Source organism: Solanum stenotomum, chromosome 9 (genome assembly GCF_019186545.1).
Source record: "Solanum stenotomum isolate F172 chromosome 9, ASM1918654v1, whole genome shotgun sequence".
In the NCBI taxonomy this organism is placed as follows: Eukaryota; Viridiplantae; Streptophyta; class Magnoliopsida; order Solanales; family Solanaceae; genus Solanum; species Solanum stenotomum.
The window spans coordinates 51,424,711-51,443,153 of NC_064290.1; the positions used below are offsets into that span (position 1 = coordinate 51,424,711).

The 18,443-nt window shown below is 32.9% G+C and overlaps 2 protein-coding genes across 2 annotated transcripts in view; one reads left to right on the plus strand and one right to left on the minus strand.

The window, feature by feature from the left end:
* The window catches only part of LOC125877631 (uncharacterized), a 306,889-nt gene that overhangs the window by 54,924 nt on the left and 233,522 nt on the right, over positions 1-18,443 (minus strand). The gene's annotated exons all lie outside the window — the stretch shown is intronic.
* Positions 7,995-16,319, plus strand: LOC125876343 (protein S-acyltransferase 24). Its single transcript, XM_049557515.1, has 13 exons — positions 7,995-8,437; positions 9,356-9,496; positions 11,962-12,074; positions 12,889-12,968; positions 13,054-13,217; positions 13,395-13,533; positions 13,630-13,729; positions 13,941-13,998; positions 14,237-14,314; positions 14,405-14,503; positions 14,795-14,873; positions 14,956-15,104; positions 15,653-16,319. Exons 1-13 carry the CDS (start codon positions 8,165-8,167, stop codon positions 16,073-16,075), a joined length of 1,896 nt encoding a protein of 631 aa, XP_049413472.1. The 5' UTR covers positions 7,995-8,164; the 3' UTR covers positions 16,076-16,319.

The following is an 18,443-nucleotide window of genomic DNA, read 5'->3' on the forward strand; positions in this document are numbered from 1 at the left end:
AAGCATGACAATGAGTTTCTCATAAAAACTTATAGAGCATGTACAAATGGTTATGGTCCATTTCTTGAAGAAAATGTGATTTGTGTTCGTATGGATAAGAACATGTTCATGTATTGATGGATAAATGTCACATCTCACCTCTACGGGAGGTTTGAGAGATTGAAAAAAAATATTTTGACATAAATGGTCATTTTGGTCATATACTTTGAGTACTACACAAATATTGTAGTATGTTTTATTATGAACTATTGGAGGGCAAAAGAAAGAAATAATTCTTTTCTATAAAGGTTGTGGTCATGACCAAAATAAATATTGTTGTGTGGCAACACAAATTTATCATTGGTTGTCAAGAAATATGTCTCGCATGTGATAATTTTAACCATGACAATAATAATAATTTTCTCCTTGAAGGAGATGGTCACCATAAGAATGGTTGTGTGAAATTTGTGGCAGTACACAAAATTAATTGAAAGTTTCGAAAAGACTAATTTGTTACTATCCAGAAAATGAAATAGTTCATAATATTGAAGTTGTAGTAAGTCTCAAAAGAAACTTTTTAAGTTTCGGAGGAATTGAAAAGAAAAATTATTATATTGAGACTGTAAATTATTGAAAGATTAAATATCTTCAGATTACTACAATCAAAGCGAGTTATGAATATTTACATAAAATGTTACCCGTCTTTCTCTTGTTTGTTGTATCAAGATATGGACATGATGAAGGAATCACATGCAAAAGTAAACTAGAAGTTTACTAGAATAAATATCAGTTGGCATAACCGGTTGACCATTTCGGTTCAAATGTGATGCAAAAGAATTGAGAATTCATATGGTTATATGTTGAAGAAATAAAAGATTCTTCAAGAATTCTCATGTGTTGCTTGTTCTCATGATAAAATTATCATTGTACCAGTTAAGGTTGAGATTGTATTCCCTGAAATTATTTGGAACATATAAAAAAGTGAATATAGGCATGTTCACCTGCCATGTGGACGACTTTCTATTGTGATTTAATAGATGCAAATATGGTATGGTCACATGTGCATTTGTATCAACTTACAAAATGATTTTTGTAAGGTTGTTTGCTCAAATTGTTAAATTAAGAGCACAGTTTCAAACTATAAAATAATAGTGATAATACTGGTTGGTTAGCAGAAATTGTTTGCCTCCAATTATAGCTAGACCATTGATTATGAGAACAAATCTCTCAAATAAAATTTGATATGGGATGAGTTTATTTAACATGTATGCATCAAGCCAACAAGGTTTTCTCATCACAATTGGTTCAGGGTCAAGAACCAAATAATTTTCATCTAAAAATTTGATATGTGCACATATGATTTTATTGTTCCACCACGCACAAAGATGGATCCCCAAATAAGGTTGGGGGTAAATGTTAGTTTTCCTAACATTAGGGGGACATGAATTTAGAAGTTGAAAATTATGTGTGAGGTGAATTATCTAGATCTTCGTTAAAAAAATGTGAACTTAAAGTTCAAGAGATAATTTATTTGCAAAATGTTGCAAATAATTTGCCAGATGTATTTGTTGACCCAATATTCTAATTAAACTGTAAATGCTCCAATAAATAGTCCTTGATGAACAAAGTCTATAGTATGCCAGAAGCGTGATAGACCAATCGATTCCAAATGTAAAACTCCTTGAGGAAGGAGAGGAGCAAATTATCAAAATGGTCATGATAATGAGGTAAGTGCTTTGAAAGAGCACTATGACATAACACTTCATAAAACCTTGTCAAAGGTTCAGGTACCTGAAAATGATGAAAAATGAAGAGATCTCGATAAGTTATGTCGAATTGGAATCGAATTAAAATGACAATCGACGGTATCTTTGATATGAAGTAGCACTCAATGCAATAAATGGTTACGAGGATCTTAAATTCAAATCTGTCATATAGTGTGGACAGATAAATTATTGGCACTATTCAAGTATGTTTTGTTTCACTTAGAAAAGTGATGTTTTTGATCTTATAGTTCATGGATCAAAATATAATGTCAGTGTGGTACAAATGAATCATTGTGCGAAAGTATAACCGTAAGATATAAAGTGCGGTTTGTGCCTCGGGGCATAAAGGGTTTTCGCAAAAATTCTGACATTATTAAATGCAGATATATTCTCCAGTGGTGGATGCAATGAGACTTGTTTCAGTCTGGCAATAGATGAAATACTTGAATATGCATAATGAATTATTATTATGTCTAACTAGGCGATGAAGGTTACATGAAAATCCTTGAAGGATTTAAAAGGTCTTAAAGCAATTCCATTGGGTACCCAATGGTTTTGAGACTGCTTAACACAGAGAAAGAATCTTTTTGATCTCATGAAAATAATTTTAAATGTCATGTATTAGTGCAATTGGTGCACTTACAGATTGTTGGTTATGCAAATGCTAGAAGATTATTTGATACACATAACGAAAGTTATGTGAAAATATTGTCATAGTATCATTCAAGTTATGACAAGAAACTAACAAAACAAGTAACTCAACACATAGAAGATGTGTGATTTTCTTTTAGAAGAAAAGACGAGCTTCAATGAAATTGAAATGATCAATCTCAGAGTCAGAAATGATTTGATTATGTAGATGCAAAGTATTTATTTGATTTGCATAAAGCTCGATCACAAATGGACTATTATTTACATATGGAGACACAACAATATCTTGGAAATTCAAATAATCACATTAGTTACCACTTCTTCAAATCATGCAGAAATAATATTGATCTATGAATTAAGTCGGAAGTGTGTTTGGTTGGAATCATGATCTATCATATTCAGAAAATATGTGATTTTCTTTTGAAAATGATATTCTAGCCACCATATACGAAAATGACATATAGCTCAATTGAAGGGAGGATACAATCAAAGGAGGTCCGACAAAGTACATTTCACCAAAAGTCTTATTTACACATGTTCTTCAACAAAATGGTGAGATGCACGTTCAAAGATCCATTCAAGTGATAATCTTGTAACTTATTCACTAAAGATTGCCAACATCAATATTTGAGAAGTTGTGTTACAAGATTGAAATGCATTGTTTCCGAGATATCAAGTAAAGTTTTTATCAAGGGAGAAAAATATGTGTTGTACTCTTTTCCTTAACCATGGTTTTATCCCAATTGGGTTTTTCTGGTAAGGTTTTTAACGAGGCAATATTCAAAGCGTATTAAAAGATATGTGTACTTTTTTTCCTTCATTAGGATTTTTTCCCGCAGGGTTTTTTTCTAGTAAGGTTTTAACGAGGCATATTATCTATGGACATCCAAGGGAGAGTGTTATAAAATAATATATTGTGGATGTCCATTACATCAAGAAGTACTTTCGTCCATTATGAAGATAACCATAACCTCCATATATAACCTCCACCTTTATAACCATTATTCTCGTAACCTTTCACTTCCATAACCTCCCCCATTATATTCATGTTAATGTCATGTTTATGACTAACCTTTTGTATGCCTCTATGTTACACAACAAATAGAGGCATAAGAGTTCATATTGTATAGACTTGAAGATTTAGTGTACACTTGAAAGAAAAAAAAGTTATCTCATATTGTTCCTCTTGTCTTATATTCTTCTTGTCTTCATCTTTATATTGTTCTTAAGTTTTATAACAAAAAAGAATTAAATGTGAATATTGAGTAATTTCCCTAGATAGTCATCCATGTTTGAGAAATTACCTAGGAATATCACTTATGTATGTTTTAGGACTACAATAACACCCAACTTTACCTATTTTCCTCAAAATATACTTGACACAATAAATACATTATCCCTCTCCTACTAGGATGCCATGTCACATTATTCATTTTTTTTTATTATTAACAATTTTTTTAAAAAAATTAGACAACCCATATATTATACCCAGTAAAAAAAATTACATAAGGAACTGTAATATGAGCTCCTCCGATTCTTCAAGGAATAAATTAACGAATTTGCATAAGGAACTGTCTCCTGAGCCGTTGTATACCTTTAATGTCTACCAAAGAAATTGCCACGAGGTAAATTCAAGTTTTCTTCTGATTCTTTTATTTTTGAAGTGTAAATTGTGAAATAATTTGAATACTTAACATGATATTGGAGTAATTTTCTTAAAATTTAGGGATTTTTTGCTTGCTTGTTTTTGAATCGGATATTTCTATTGTTTGATTCTGCCTAAGCTTTGAACAAATGTTTATAGTTTGTGTAAAAATCTTATTTTTTACCATGAACAAGAAACCTTTGATTTTTTACCGTGAACAAGCAACAAATATTTATAGTTTGTGTAAAAATCAATGTTCCTAATATCTAGTTTATCTCTAAATATCCAACTAAATTTATTGTCTTCTTCATCAGCTTCTAGGAACTAGTTTAATTTTTTCCTCGACAACAAGACTAAATTTTTGTGTGGATATAATAACAAATACTCGTAAATGAAACATAGGATAAAAATTTTCGCTATAAAATTGAAGTAACTAGATTTTCATAGAGAATGGATTAATGCTCTCTTATAGATATACATTAAACAAGTTGTCATTTAAAGAATTAAAAAAATATTATTAATAAACTAAAAAATGTGACATGGCATCATAGTAGGAGAGAGATAATGTATTTTTTATGTCAAGTATATTTTGAGGAAAATAGACAAAGTTGAGTGATATTGTAGTCCTAAAACAAACATAAGTGATATTCCTAGGTAATTTCCCAAACATGGGTTACTATCTAGGGAAATTACTTTGTGAATATTGTATGATCTTACAAAATGATTAGTCAAAACCAACAAGGTTATGATAGGGTAGATAATGCTTTCGTTCTTAATTAAGGTCTTAGGTTTGAATCCTAAATATATAAAAATAAAACAAAATTTAGGAAGCGTTTTTTTTCCTTAAATGAGTCTTATATTGGCGAATTTGAGTTAGTTGGGCCCTAATGTGATTTTTTGTTAAATAGTTTTTAAGCTGCGCAAATTAAAATTTAGTTGAAACTTCAATGTAATAAGAATATGGCTCATTTCGATATTTAATATGAAATCAAATTAATATAAAGTTGAACTTTGTTTCGACATGCAATTTGAATTTCTTAAGTTTTATTTTTTTTTCCTCATAAAAATGAAAATCCTACAAACTGTCAAAACTATCAAAATTTCCCTAATTCTTATACAATCTTACTAAATTTCCGAGAAATAAAATGATTGATGACAGTTATAGAAACACAAAAAAAAACTTTTGGAATAGAAGGAACAAGCCTCTTTTCTTCTTCTCCACCACCATCACATACAACTCATCAGCAATTGAGTAAAAAATCATAACGAAATTTATATACTATTATAAGGTCATTTATAAAAAAAACACATATAACATTAATAACTATAAAAATTGAACATGAGTTATAGTATTCTATTATTTTATATAATCCTTTCATATAGTATGAATAATCTCCGTATTATTCGATCAAATGATTGAGAAGACGAACAAATATATAGTTACAAAACATAAATTTATGAGTCTTTTTATATTAAAAAATATATATAAACGGTGAGTTAAATTTTACATTTTATTCTTTTTGAAATCATGATTTGAAATTAGAGAATTTGAGATACGAAAGTATGATTTCACAAATTACATGTTCAAACATTCATTTGAATCATAATTTAAATCATGATATAATTTTGCATATACGAGCGGCTCCTTAGGTCTTATTTGTTTATACTTAATGAAGATTTTAATCTTAATTATTCAGATCTCAGTTCTTAAATTTGTTTGTTTTCAACGTCTAAATCTTAATCATTAGTTGTTTGTTTTACTTATTTTACAACCACTTGATAGGTTTGAATGGTTAAGATCTATAACAAAGTTTTCATATTATTAATATGTCTATTTAAGAATTTGTTCAAAGATAATTGTTTGTTGTCACTCCATCTACTTTCACCTATCACCCACAATCCACAACAATCATTTTGCCATAACTACCATCACGGTCAATCACCACCACCTTCCACAGTCCAAACCACAACCGCCTCTATTGCCAATCACCAAAAATCAATCATCATCACCATTAATCAGCATTTGCAATCATCACCACCAATTATTATTACATTCATTAATCACTATCGATAATTATCACCATTATTCAACATTATATACTGCTAACCATTACCATCATTCACTAGCACCATTAGCTAAAAATATCATCCTACTACTAATTAGTAGCCACCATCACCATCAACCACGATTAATCAATACTACCAATTACTATACCATAAAATACTACGCACAATCACCGTCGTCAGTCAATACCATTGACACACACACAATCACCATAGTCAATTATCACTTAATTACCATACAAAAAATTTAAAATATTTATTGATATACTATTAGATCAATCTAGTATTTTATTTGAATTTCATACTTATTATTTTTTAAACAAAGACAGACATTCAAATGTTGAGAAACAAACAATCTTATCTATTTAGTATTCAAATCTTAATGCAACATCTTAATATTCATGTATATTCAAATTCAAACCTCTGAATCTTAATGCACATCTTAATATTGCATTTATATTCAAGCGTCTTAATATTAATGAAAACAAATGAAAAGGAAGAAAATAATTAATCTTAAATAAAACAAATGAAGCCTAAAAAGAAAAAAAAAACGTTCAACTCTTATATTAGTTAAAATAATTTTAAAAGGGAGAAGTAAAGAAAAATAAATTTAAAAAATAATACGTTAAAAATGAAAACGAATAATATATTTATGGAAAAATTGTATGAAATAGCAAACTATTAATTAAAATTAAATGATATAGCTATAGTTTATTTTATTTGTAATTCGTAGCAAACATCCCATTTTTTTGCCATTTGGTTCGGTGTACAATTAACCATTTTCGGTATACAATTACCCATTCGGTATACAAATGTATAAAATGTGTTTGTGCTTGTATAAAGCAAGTGAAAAGTGTATATACAAATACAAATACATAAATTTTCGTCCTATACACTTATAATTATACAATTACAAATTTTATTATACAAATTACAATGTATAAATGAATTTATACAAAATAGAACAATTTATATAAAATTGAATGTATCTAGCGAATTATACAAATCAAAAGCTCCATACAAACATAAAATTTGCTATGAAGCCCAATTATGCAAACTATAACTATAACATACAAATATGATTTTTATGTTTACTATATGTGAAAGTTGCTCTTTATTTATTATGAAAAAAGGTATTTTTGACCCAAAAATAATAATAGAGAATTTTTCTTGACTAAAATTAGAGTTGTCAAAATGGGTTTGGCCCGCTAAGCCGGTCCAACCCAACCCTTGAATTAAGTAGGGGTTGGACCTAATTTTTTGGCCCATTTAGGAACGAGGCTTTTTTGCCTAGCCGCATTTGGTCCGCTAGCCTCGTAGGCCCAACCCGCAAGCCTCAGAGGCCAGCCCGTGGGCTATGAATATTTTAAAATATTTTTTATATATATTTTTAATAGTGTTTTATTTGTAAAGTTTTTATCAATAAATATTTTTAAAAATAAAAAATCAAGTCTTTTAAACTAGCTAGTTTTTTGTGGGAGGAATAGCTCTAACTAAAATACTGATAACAAGACATTTTTTTTTAATCAAACTAGAACGAAGGATATTTTTGTACATTTTTTACCCTCTTCCTTTATTATAGATCAAGTAGAAGTCAATTCAGTTCCAACTCTTTTTGTTTTTCTTTAAAAAAATTCAAATGCTATCTTATTAGAGATTTCAAGTTTGAATTTTAATATAAAACAAGCGCGCTTTCCCTTAAGGCGAATTCAAGTGAATCTAACCACAATTTTGATAATATGTAAATTCAAATTTAGTCCAATCGTCAAAATAAATATAACAAAATTATTCAAAAATAAAAATTTGTAAGAAAAAGTCAATTGAGATATAAACACCTTTCAAATAAAAGATAAAAATAATAAAATAAAGGATCTTAGAATTCCATAGCAACTGTTAGTTTTACTTTTCTTTGGCTTTCTGGTGATTTGCTGTTTTCTCCATACCGAGTCAACCCTCTTCCTCCTTCCCAGAAAAACCCTAGAATCTCCATTCATTCTCACGTTCAAATTATATACATATTGAATCCAATTTCACAGTCAAATTTCATATTGATTCGGAAATGGCATCGGAGATCGAGGTGGTGGAGGAGGTTGAATCAAGAAATGAAGATGAATCGTCGTCTTCTACGGCGGTGGTTAGCGGTGGTGTAGGTGAGGAGGAGAGTTTGAGGGATGATGTGTATACGGCAGCCGCGTATGGGGATATGGAGAAGCTTCAGAGATTGGTGGAAAGTGAGGGTTGTTCTGTATCTGAGCCTGATGGTCTTGGTTACTATGCGCTTCAGTGGGCTGCTCTTAATAATCGCACTGCAGCTGCACAATATATTATTGAGGTTTGGTTTTGGTTCAAAATTGAAATTCACAAGTTTTGAGATTTAGTTTATTAATGGAAGATAAAAAAGAAATGTAATCATTTGAGTTATGTTAAAATTGAGCCATAAAAATGTTGTCTTTAGTTATCATTGAGTGGTATTGTAGTGGTCAAATGGAACCAAGGATAGAATCTTAGTAGAAGCGATATTTGGTGAATTATTTCCATTTGTCTTAAGTTTTGGTAGATAGAGTTACCTAATAATTGTTCTAGCAGGTGCCACAATATAGTACTTATTATTTTGATGCTTAGATTCGAGCTGTGTTAAAGTTGAGCCATAAATGTTGCCACTGAGTGGTATCATAGCGGTCAGATGGATGGAGTGACAACAGTTGGAACCAAGGATAGCATCCCAGTAGAGGCGATATTAGGTGAACTATTTTCATTTTTCTAAGTCCTGGTAGACAGTTGGTGTTACCAAATAGTTGTGCTAGCAGGTACCTCAATAGCTTAGTTGGGTGGGCGCAAGCTTTCCTGAACATCACATTTTAAGAAAAAAGATTGTTTTTAGTTTATGAAAGTGCAGTGATGATTGTATTGTGTTGTAATCAGGGAATTGGATGGTAAATAAGAAAAAGAAAATGGAATTTAGCACGATAACTAACTACTCTATTACACAATAGGATACATTGTTTTGATCAAGTTACAACCAATCAATCAATAATTCAACTTACTCTCAATCTTACTAGTTGGATCAGCTGTATGAATTCACTTTGGTCTGTCTAGGTCTATATAATTCTAATAAAGGAATTAAGTAATATTAATGAGACAGAACTACTGCCTTAATGTTGATTGCTATTCCCTGGTTGTGTGTGTGTATTATTCCTTATTTTTTGGTTGGTTGGGAACTGATGGCTAGTGGTGGTGATGCGATTGGCAGCACGGAGGAGATGTAAATGCTGCAGATCATACGGGGCAAACAGCATTGCACTGGAGTGCTGTTCGAGGTGCAGTGCAGGTTGCTGAGCTCTTACTACAAGAAGGTGGTCGTGTAAATGCAGCTGATATGTATGGCTATCAGGTATGGTTTTGCTTGTATGTTCTTAGTAGTCATTGCATTACTTGAAACAATTTAATGTTTCTTTTGCTGCTTAAATTTCTGAAGCTGAATCTATCCAGTCTTTATGGTATTCTAGATACCCCATCTAGGGCCTCATGAGCTGAGATCATCATCATTTTGGTGCATATGCGATTTGGGTTTTGCTGGACAGTATAGGTTTAGGAGATAGACCTGATGACGAGGGTGCAAGGAAAGTGTATTCTTGCCTGAATAAAAATATAATTAGTTGGACCAACCATATATGGATCACGAAGAAAACCTTTAAAGTAAGTAAACCATGTTTGCTGCAGCAAGCTTAGTAATTCTCCAGCAAACACATTAGCTTTTCAGGAGCTATGCCTTCTGTGACTTTGAAGCACTATCATTCTCCAGATGACATTAAAAATCCAGACCTAAAGATCGAGTGCTCATAAATACTTGTCCATCCTTATAAAAGATAAATAGATACTTGTCCATCACTGCATTTCCACACTAACATTTTTATACAATCTCTGATCTTGAACCTTATAAAAGGTACTAAACTGATTGGCAAGTCAGAGAAATTAGAACAAGAGTGCTTTCAGATTCATCTTTTTGAACAATGCCAAAGTTTTCCATAAAACTGGACTTTGGTCATCAAACTGTGCAAAGGCTGTTCCACATTGTTTGATGCTCTGAGACCAAAGTAATGCACCTGAAAACTTGAACTCTCTTAACTTCAAGTGGGATCTTTTGCCTTAAGTCTGCACATCCCTTTACTAATTAGAAGTGACTGTACCTTGTGAAGCCTACCAGCTGTCTATGTAAGGGGAAATTCATGTGAACCTTAGTTTTGTTCTATATCTCCTTTAAATGCTTGTTCACTTTGATTTGATACGTTTATTCAGAAGAGTTAGAATTATGAATAGTTTAATACTGCTGAAAATACTGGGGCATATACGGAGTTGTCTAAGAGTAAATAGATGGAAAAGTTGAGCAGAGATGAAAAATAGTGGGGCCTTGAAGAGTTTTTGTGGTACTTCGCTCGAACAAATTTGCTGTGGGCTTTTGGCTCGACTCGAGATGCCGCACGACGCATGGGTTCCTCTACCCTGTCCACAATAGGATTCAAACCCGTGACATATGTCTAACTCACACATCATGTGCTGCAAATGTGTTTCAGCTTTCCTTTTAAGGAGGGTGAACAGCAATAAGGAACATCTCAAAAAGAAAGTAACATTGATGCAACAACTAGAAGGTTGAGAATATGATTGGTGTTTACCAATTCTCAAAAAGAAAAAAGAAAAGAAATGATCGAAAATTGTCATATCTAACCATAGGGTTTTAAATAGCCACTTGAAAACAGAAAATCTGCAAAATAAATAAATATCTAAACAACCTAAAATATCTTAACTGAAATTTAAATTTAAAAGAAAGTAATGGATACCCCTTACAACTAAACAAGTAATTATTCATCGAATCAGTGGGAATAGATGCAAATTCAACAACTTCAGTCACTGCAATCTATAAAAGTTGCTCCTCAACAATTTATGCTTGTAAATTGTTTTGAGTGTCTTTGCACTTGCACACTTTTACAACATGACTTTTTTCTTTTATTTTATTGTGCATAACTAGCACCTCTCAAATCTCAATAACAACTTTGTCTTGTGATATTTTGAATGAGCTTTGATTTGGGTAAGGGTAGGATTTGCGAGGAGTGGTTGTAAGGGTATATCTTCCATTACGACTTCCCTAGGATTATAGATTTCAAGATAAGACTTCATTTTCACTAATCAAATCTGATAGTCTTCACCAATAAGGTTTGTGGGGCATTGAAAGATAGTCAGTTGTCTGCCATGTTTGAAAAGTAAGGTTAAGAAAGGTATGGTTTAATACGCTTTTTCTATTGAACTGAGAACATGTAAAGACCAGTTGAGGCTCTAATACCATTGTTGAGTTTTTGTTTTTTAAAAAGATGCAACAGCAAGAATATTGATTATATGACTGGAAACTGTCTCTTCAATTTTATTAACCACAAGCCTTTAAATAGCCAATCTGCAAAATAAATATTCAAAAAAAACTTTAAATATCTCTCAGCAATTAAAATTTAAACAAAGTAGTAGACTACTCCGGCAGGCGGCAACTAAACAACTAATTAATAATTATTCTAGCAATCAACAACAACATATTTGATTTTCGACTAGATGATCTTTTCCCCCTTTTGATAAGCACATCTACAACAGATGATCTTACTGTCCAAGTATTTGAAGATGCATCCTGTCTTTCTTGATATTATTTGTCCACTGTCTATATGAACGTGGGATGCCTTGTGCACCGGGCTGTCCTTTACTTCCTCTTCTTTCCTCACATTGCTGTTGTACTTATTTAATAACTACAAGTGATTAAGATCTTAGTGTTGAAATCTTTGAAGAATTGCCTATTACTCATTCTATTAAATTTTACTGCAGCCAACACATGTTGCCGCACAGTATGGTCAGACAGCTTTCCTTTATTATGTTGTTACAAAGTGGAATGCAGATCCTGATGTACCTGACAGTGACGGGAGAAGCCCTTTACACTGGTAGTTCTGAGAACCATACTATACCCTTTTTCTGAATAACACGCTTGAGGTGTTAGAAGCATGCAATAGTCGTTCTTTATTGCAGCAAGTGCTACCTATACTTCTGGAGCTTCTTTATCTGTCTAATACATGGTTATTTGACACTATGTGAAAACTTGTGAAGTGGAATTTGTTGGGTTCTTGATGCCATTTTGTTTTTAAAGCCAAATTTCTGGAGAAATTCCTCTAAAATATGACTATGTGATTCTTATCCAAGGAACCAGGAGAAACTGACAGTGTAGAGGTAACAAATCCAACCCTTGATTTGGCATTAAAATACCTAAGGAATCTTCATAATGGATTTTATAATTGCTGTTTTCATTAGAAGCTGAATATGGAAAAGAGAGTAGCTACAGCTACAAGCATGCATACTCAGCAATTGAATATGGACAGAGAATTTTCTCTTATTGCTTTCTTTAACAATCTCTAGCCCAGATGTTTTAATGGTATACATAGATTAGAATTTTTTTTTCATTGTCCATTTCTGCCATAGTAATATTTGCATTACTCTTTGGATAGGAAAATATTGTTTGGGTTTATTCATTCATTCATTCAGAAATGGAAATATTTTTGGTCAGACTTGCTGTTGATAATTCTTTTCCACCGGCCTTCTGTCCCCTCCCCTTCCCCTGGATGAATATTCTCTTTTGTTGCTGCTCGTCATCTTTTCTGTTACTTTATTCATGAACCAAGTAGTGGGGTTATCCTTGCACTCTTTTATTTTAGTTTTATTTGGTAAATACTTACTTGTGAATTTATTTCCCGAAAAATTTAGGGCTGCATACAAGGGTTTTGCTGACTGTATACGCCTTCTACTCTTTCTTGATGCATATCGTGGACGTCAGGATAAAGAGGGTAAACCAATTATCTTCCTCCAACTCTCTTTTTCGTGATGCATTGCTTGAAATCTAATGTTATTTTACATTTCATTCTACTTTAGGTTGTACTCCTCTTCACTGGGCTGCTATTAGGGGTCACCTAGAAGCATGTACGGTGTTGGTGCAGGCAGGGAAGAAGGAAGACCTTATCGTGACAGATAACACTGGCCTTACACCTGCTCAGCTTGCTTCTGACAAGAGTCACAGACAAGTTGCTTTTTTCCTTGTAAGTGTTCCTTGATTTTGGTGTCCCTAACTTGAGATTAGATTGTTTTTGAGATGGTATCTATTTTAAAGTCCCTGAGAATCAGCATTTGTTATGTTAAAGTCTGCCTGTCTCTTTGCCAGAATGCAGCATTTTGTGCATTATTCGATTGTCACAGAATGTTAAATGGTTCTTCAGGGAAACGCTAGGCAGTTATATGATAAACGCTGTGACGGAAGTACCCGGCTTGGCAAACTTTCAAAGCTTGGACTTGCTCCTGTTCTTTGTTGTACAATATTTCTTCTACTTACCACTTACATTCATGCGGTAATTTTGGGTACTTCTCCTAATCCTTTTGTTCACAATCAACTTTGTCTCATTAGTTTTACGATGGTCAATGTGGAATGTCCTGTAAAGTTTCTGTTTGATTCAGCTTCAACTTTGCCAAAATTAACTGCTGCTGGCGCACTATTTGCATGGTTGGGAGTTTTCCTTGCTACAGCTGGACTAGTTACATTTTACCGGTGCAGCAGGTATTTCTTCATGCTCTTTTGATATATAGGAATGTAAGAATGTCCATATGGTTTTTATAAAATTCCTGTTTTTCGTTTTGCCTTCCTTAGTTGGATTTCTTAGAATTACTTACTCCTTATACATTGCTATCATTGGCAATGTCAGAAATTCTTATATGCTAAACTTGCTTGTACTCGTCAAATTTGAATCTGTCTTGTTTTTCTGTCACAGAAAAGATCCAGGTTACATCCGGAGGAGTCAACATGATTCACAAAATATCAAAGATGATGTAAGTTCCAACCTTGCAGTCCAAACCAAAAAAAAAGTTTGAAAACGAAAGAACGAAGAAAACGAAAATTAATAGTGTGAAAAGAGGCTCTTCAAAATAATACTAATTGTTTCTTATTAGGAGGTGTGCATAATCTTTAGCCAAGACCTTTATATACTTCTGTCTATTCAGATTTGCCTCTCTTTTTTCAACCTGTACAATTCACAAGAAATATGTGATATTCCTTGTCCTATTTCAGGAACCTTTGCTCAAAATGGAAATGAATCATCCTGCTTTGCTTGCTGGGAATTGGTCTCAGCTTTGCTCCACGTGCAAGGTACTGACTAGAGCTGTTTGTTCATACTTTTATTGATAGAGACTCATCTCTTAGGGGGTTATGTACATTATCGTTTTTTCCTTTTGCCAGATTGTTCGTCCTCTTCGTGCAAAGCATTGTTCAACCTGTGATCGTTGTGTGGAACAATTTGATCATCATTGTCCATGGGTGTCTAATTGCATCGGCAAGGTAATCGATTCTGGATTCTTGTGATCTTTTTTCTCCTTTTTTTTTCCCTACGGCCCACTAGTGCATTTGAGATTATATCAACAGTGAATTGTGAGACTAGTGTATATATATGAATTTTTTTGTTATGAGAAAAAAGGGTATGTGTGATGTAGCCATTAGCTCATTAGGTGATGGTCATAGTATAACATAAGACGAAATCACGGTTTCCTCTGATAATTCAGTATGTCTTATGTTTGCCTACTAGTTCTTGGTTTCATCCTCTGAAGAGTTATTTTTCACATTTTTGTTCAGAAAAACAAGTGGGACTTTTTCATCTTTCTTGTTCTCGAAGTATTGGCAATGGTCTTAACTGGTGCAGTTACTCTTACAAGTAAATCCTCTTTCCTGTAACTCACGTAAATATATTTTCATTAGAATTTTTTTTCTAATAAAATGTCTTTTTGTGATAACAGGAGTCTTGACTGACCCAGCAGCTCCATCATCGTTTGGGGCTTGGCTGAGTCATGCTGGTACTCACCATATTGGTGCTTTAGCATTTTTATTTGCAGACTTCTTCCTCTTCATTGGAGTGGCAGTCTTAACTGGGGTACAAGCTTCTCAGGTATGTTTTTCTTTGTTTTCCTGTTTACATTTGATGAGCTCTTTAGTCTACTCCGTGAAACTATATGCTATTTTATGCCTTTAAACATATAAATATATTAGTATAAATGAAGCATACAACAAGGAACTCCAGTATTCGTTTTCCTGGTTCTCTTACAACTTTACATACTATGTCTCAGCTGTTTTGGAAAATAGGTCCACTAGCACGCATCCGGTGATCTTTAATTTGTCTTCTTCCAGATATGTTTTCTGGAAGAGACAGAATTCTTGTGTATAAATGATGATCATTGCGGATCGGAAACTGTATTTGAATAACTTTCTACAGACGAACATGCTTATAGTTTGCCCTGAGATGCTCATTGGCTTCTTATTTCCTTTACCTGTGCAAGCTGCTTTTCCTCAAAATTCTTACTGTCAATAGTGTCTTCACGCCATTATAAGTTGTTAAACGGATCATTGGTGTTCAGTGACAATTATTTCACCATCTTGTGAGAGCAGTTAAAACACATGAAATATATCTTGACCTTCCTATTTTCCCTTTTGCAACAGATATCACACAACATTACAACAAATGAAATGGCCAATATGATGCGTTACAGTTACCTCAGAGGACCAGGTGGTCGATTCCGTAATCCATATGATCATGGGTGTAAGAAGAACTGTTCAGATTTCTTGATAAACGGTTACAACGAAGACGTCGAGTGCGTTGAAGAATCGGTTGAATCTGAAGGGATTGGAATGATGCAGATTCCTCACAGTTCAAGTATGCAAAATGGCACCGGCCATTCTCATCCGATCAATGGAAATGGCCATCATGTTATCAATATAAGCAACAATAACCAGAACTCACACCAGGCCCATGTTCATTCTGCCCATTGTAGTCATAGTGTGAAGAGCAAAACTGATTCTGTACCTGTGGGTTTGGGTGTTGGCTTAGGAAGAAATGCTGCGCGTACCGCGTTACCTTCATAACTAGTGTGCCGTTGGCTTTTTGGGTATTTAGAATCCCTTCTTTTTGACCTTTTTATTGTTTATATATGAAGCACACACTGGTTTTAGAGCTTAAGTTATTCAATTGGTTTACCATTTGTTTCTTCCCCAAAGTCTTACTTTGTACAAAGTTGTGATTCTTTTGCAGAAGTAAAGATGCTACTGAATTTGCAGCTGTTAGTAATCCATTTTGAGAAATTGGTTTGCTTAAGGAATTCCTTGCCTTTATATAAGAAGCTACTTCTTGTTTCTTTTTCATATAAATGTTTGACCAGTATTTGAAACTCATTGATCCGACTAATTTAGATTCTCTATGCATGTAACCTGTTAAAGGGGGAAGCATACCTTACCATGAGTTTTCTATTTACTCTTAGGGTGTGAAACTCCAGGCAACTTTCGTACCGACAAAACACGGGAGAAATATTGAGTATATAAGGAAATAAGCTTTAGACCCTTATGACATGTTTTAAAGTCGTACAACTATGGGCTCGAATAAGTTCATTATAACAATATCCTTGAGACTTCGTTTTGTTTTTCTTCTGTACCGTCGCATGTTCAAGTAGTATATTATATGCCATGAATATGGGGGCTAATTTTAGAAGTTGTGTTAGTGAAAAATAACAAAATAATAAAATTACAAGATTACAATTGAAAAATAAAATGAAGAAACAAAAATCTCTTCAAGCTAAGGCGTGAATATCTTGCTCTCTTTAAGGAGATTCAAGCCCATTGCAGCAAATGTTTTTCACCGGTTCAGCAGTAGTCCTTCTTGACTTGTCCCCTTCAGGATACAACAACCTTAACACAAAATATAACTCAACAACTCTGGACAAGAGTTGAGTCCAAAGCTCCACAAAAAACAACACCTCCCTTCAACTAATAAGAACTCTCTTTTTGACAAACTTTATGCACTCTATATTTTCCTTTGTGTGTTATGTGTAATAAACCAAATGAAGACCACCACTGTTTATTACCATGAATAATGANAATTTTAAAAGTTGTGTTAGTGAAAAATAACAAAATAATAAAATTACAAGATTACAATTGAAAAATAAAATGAAGAAACAAAAATCTCTTCAGGCTGAGGCGCGGATATCTTACTCTCTTTAAGGAGATTCAAGTCCATTGCAACAAATGTTTTTCACCGGTTCAACAATAGTCCTTCTTGACTTGTCCCCTCCAGGATACAACAACCTTAACACAAAGTATAACTCAACAACTCTGGACAAGAATTGAGTCCAAAGCTCCACAAAAAAGAACACCTCCCTTCAACTAATAAGAACTCTCTTTTTGACAAATTTTATGCACTCTATATTTTCCTTTGTGTATTGTGTGTAATAAACCAAATGAAGACCACCACGGTTTATCACCATGAATAATGACATTCAAGCCAAATAACAATTGGCATTACTCAGCCACTTAAAGGAGAATCAGGTGACCAACAATAAATAGAGGAAGGAAGTACTACAATCAATAGAGGAAGTACTGCCTTAGAGGCAACTCCAACGGACAGAATCAATTTGTCAATGTGGCAATGCAAATAAGCATACTTTTATAATATTAAAATAAATGTTTTGAACGTGATATTTGTTCACACAAAGTAAAATTTATATTCCACGAGGAATTTGTTCCCCCAATAATAGAAAGGAGAATTTGCCCACAGATTTGTTACAACATATATAATTGGACTGTTTTGTTTTGTTAATAAAGAATCTATTCTTCGAACCTCCAAAATCACAAGGAGAGGTAAATCACGCTAGACAAGCCTCGTATGACAAGTTCGATCGAGAAAGCATATGTATAATTTCGAACCTAAGATCAAGATCAACTGCTCAATCAACTCGACGCCCTGCTAATCATAGTATTACTTTATATATAAAAAATGAAGTAACAAGAAAATTACTATATAAAAATGAGTATAACATGAATTATTCGAATAAAATGATTTTCAAAAGGTAATAAGATGCTAAAAGGGGATTAAGGTATTCTTAATCTCTATTTGTGTACTAATACCAAATTGAAAAAATGTAAAAGGAAGAATATAACTTTAGTTAGGGGTAATTCCACTTAATTACCACCCAAAGAATCGTATTTGAGTGTGAACTTTTATAGCAAAAGAATATTACGTATATCATGTACTATATGTTGATTTAGTGCATGTATTGAATTAAATCAATGTAAAAGAATCTTATTGACGATAAAACACTTTCTAACAAAAGTGACTTCGAGCTTAAAAAAGACCTTATTCAAAAGAGATGATAAAGTAGAATCTCAAAATCTATGATAGTTAAGTGATTAAGGATAATCATCTTTATTCTGTTAATTTACACTTGTTACAAATCCTATGGGC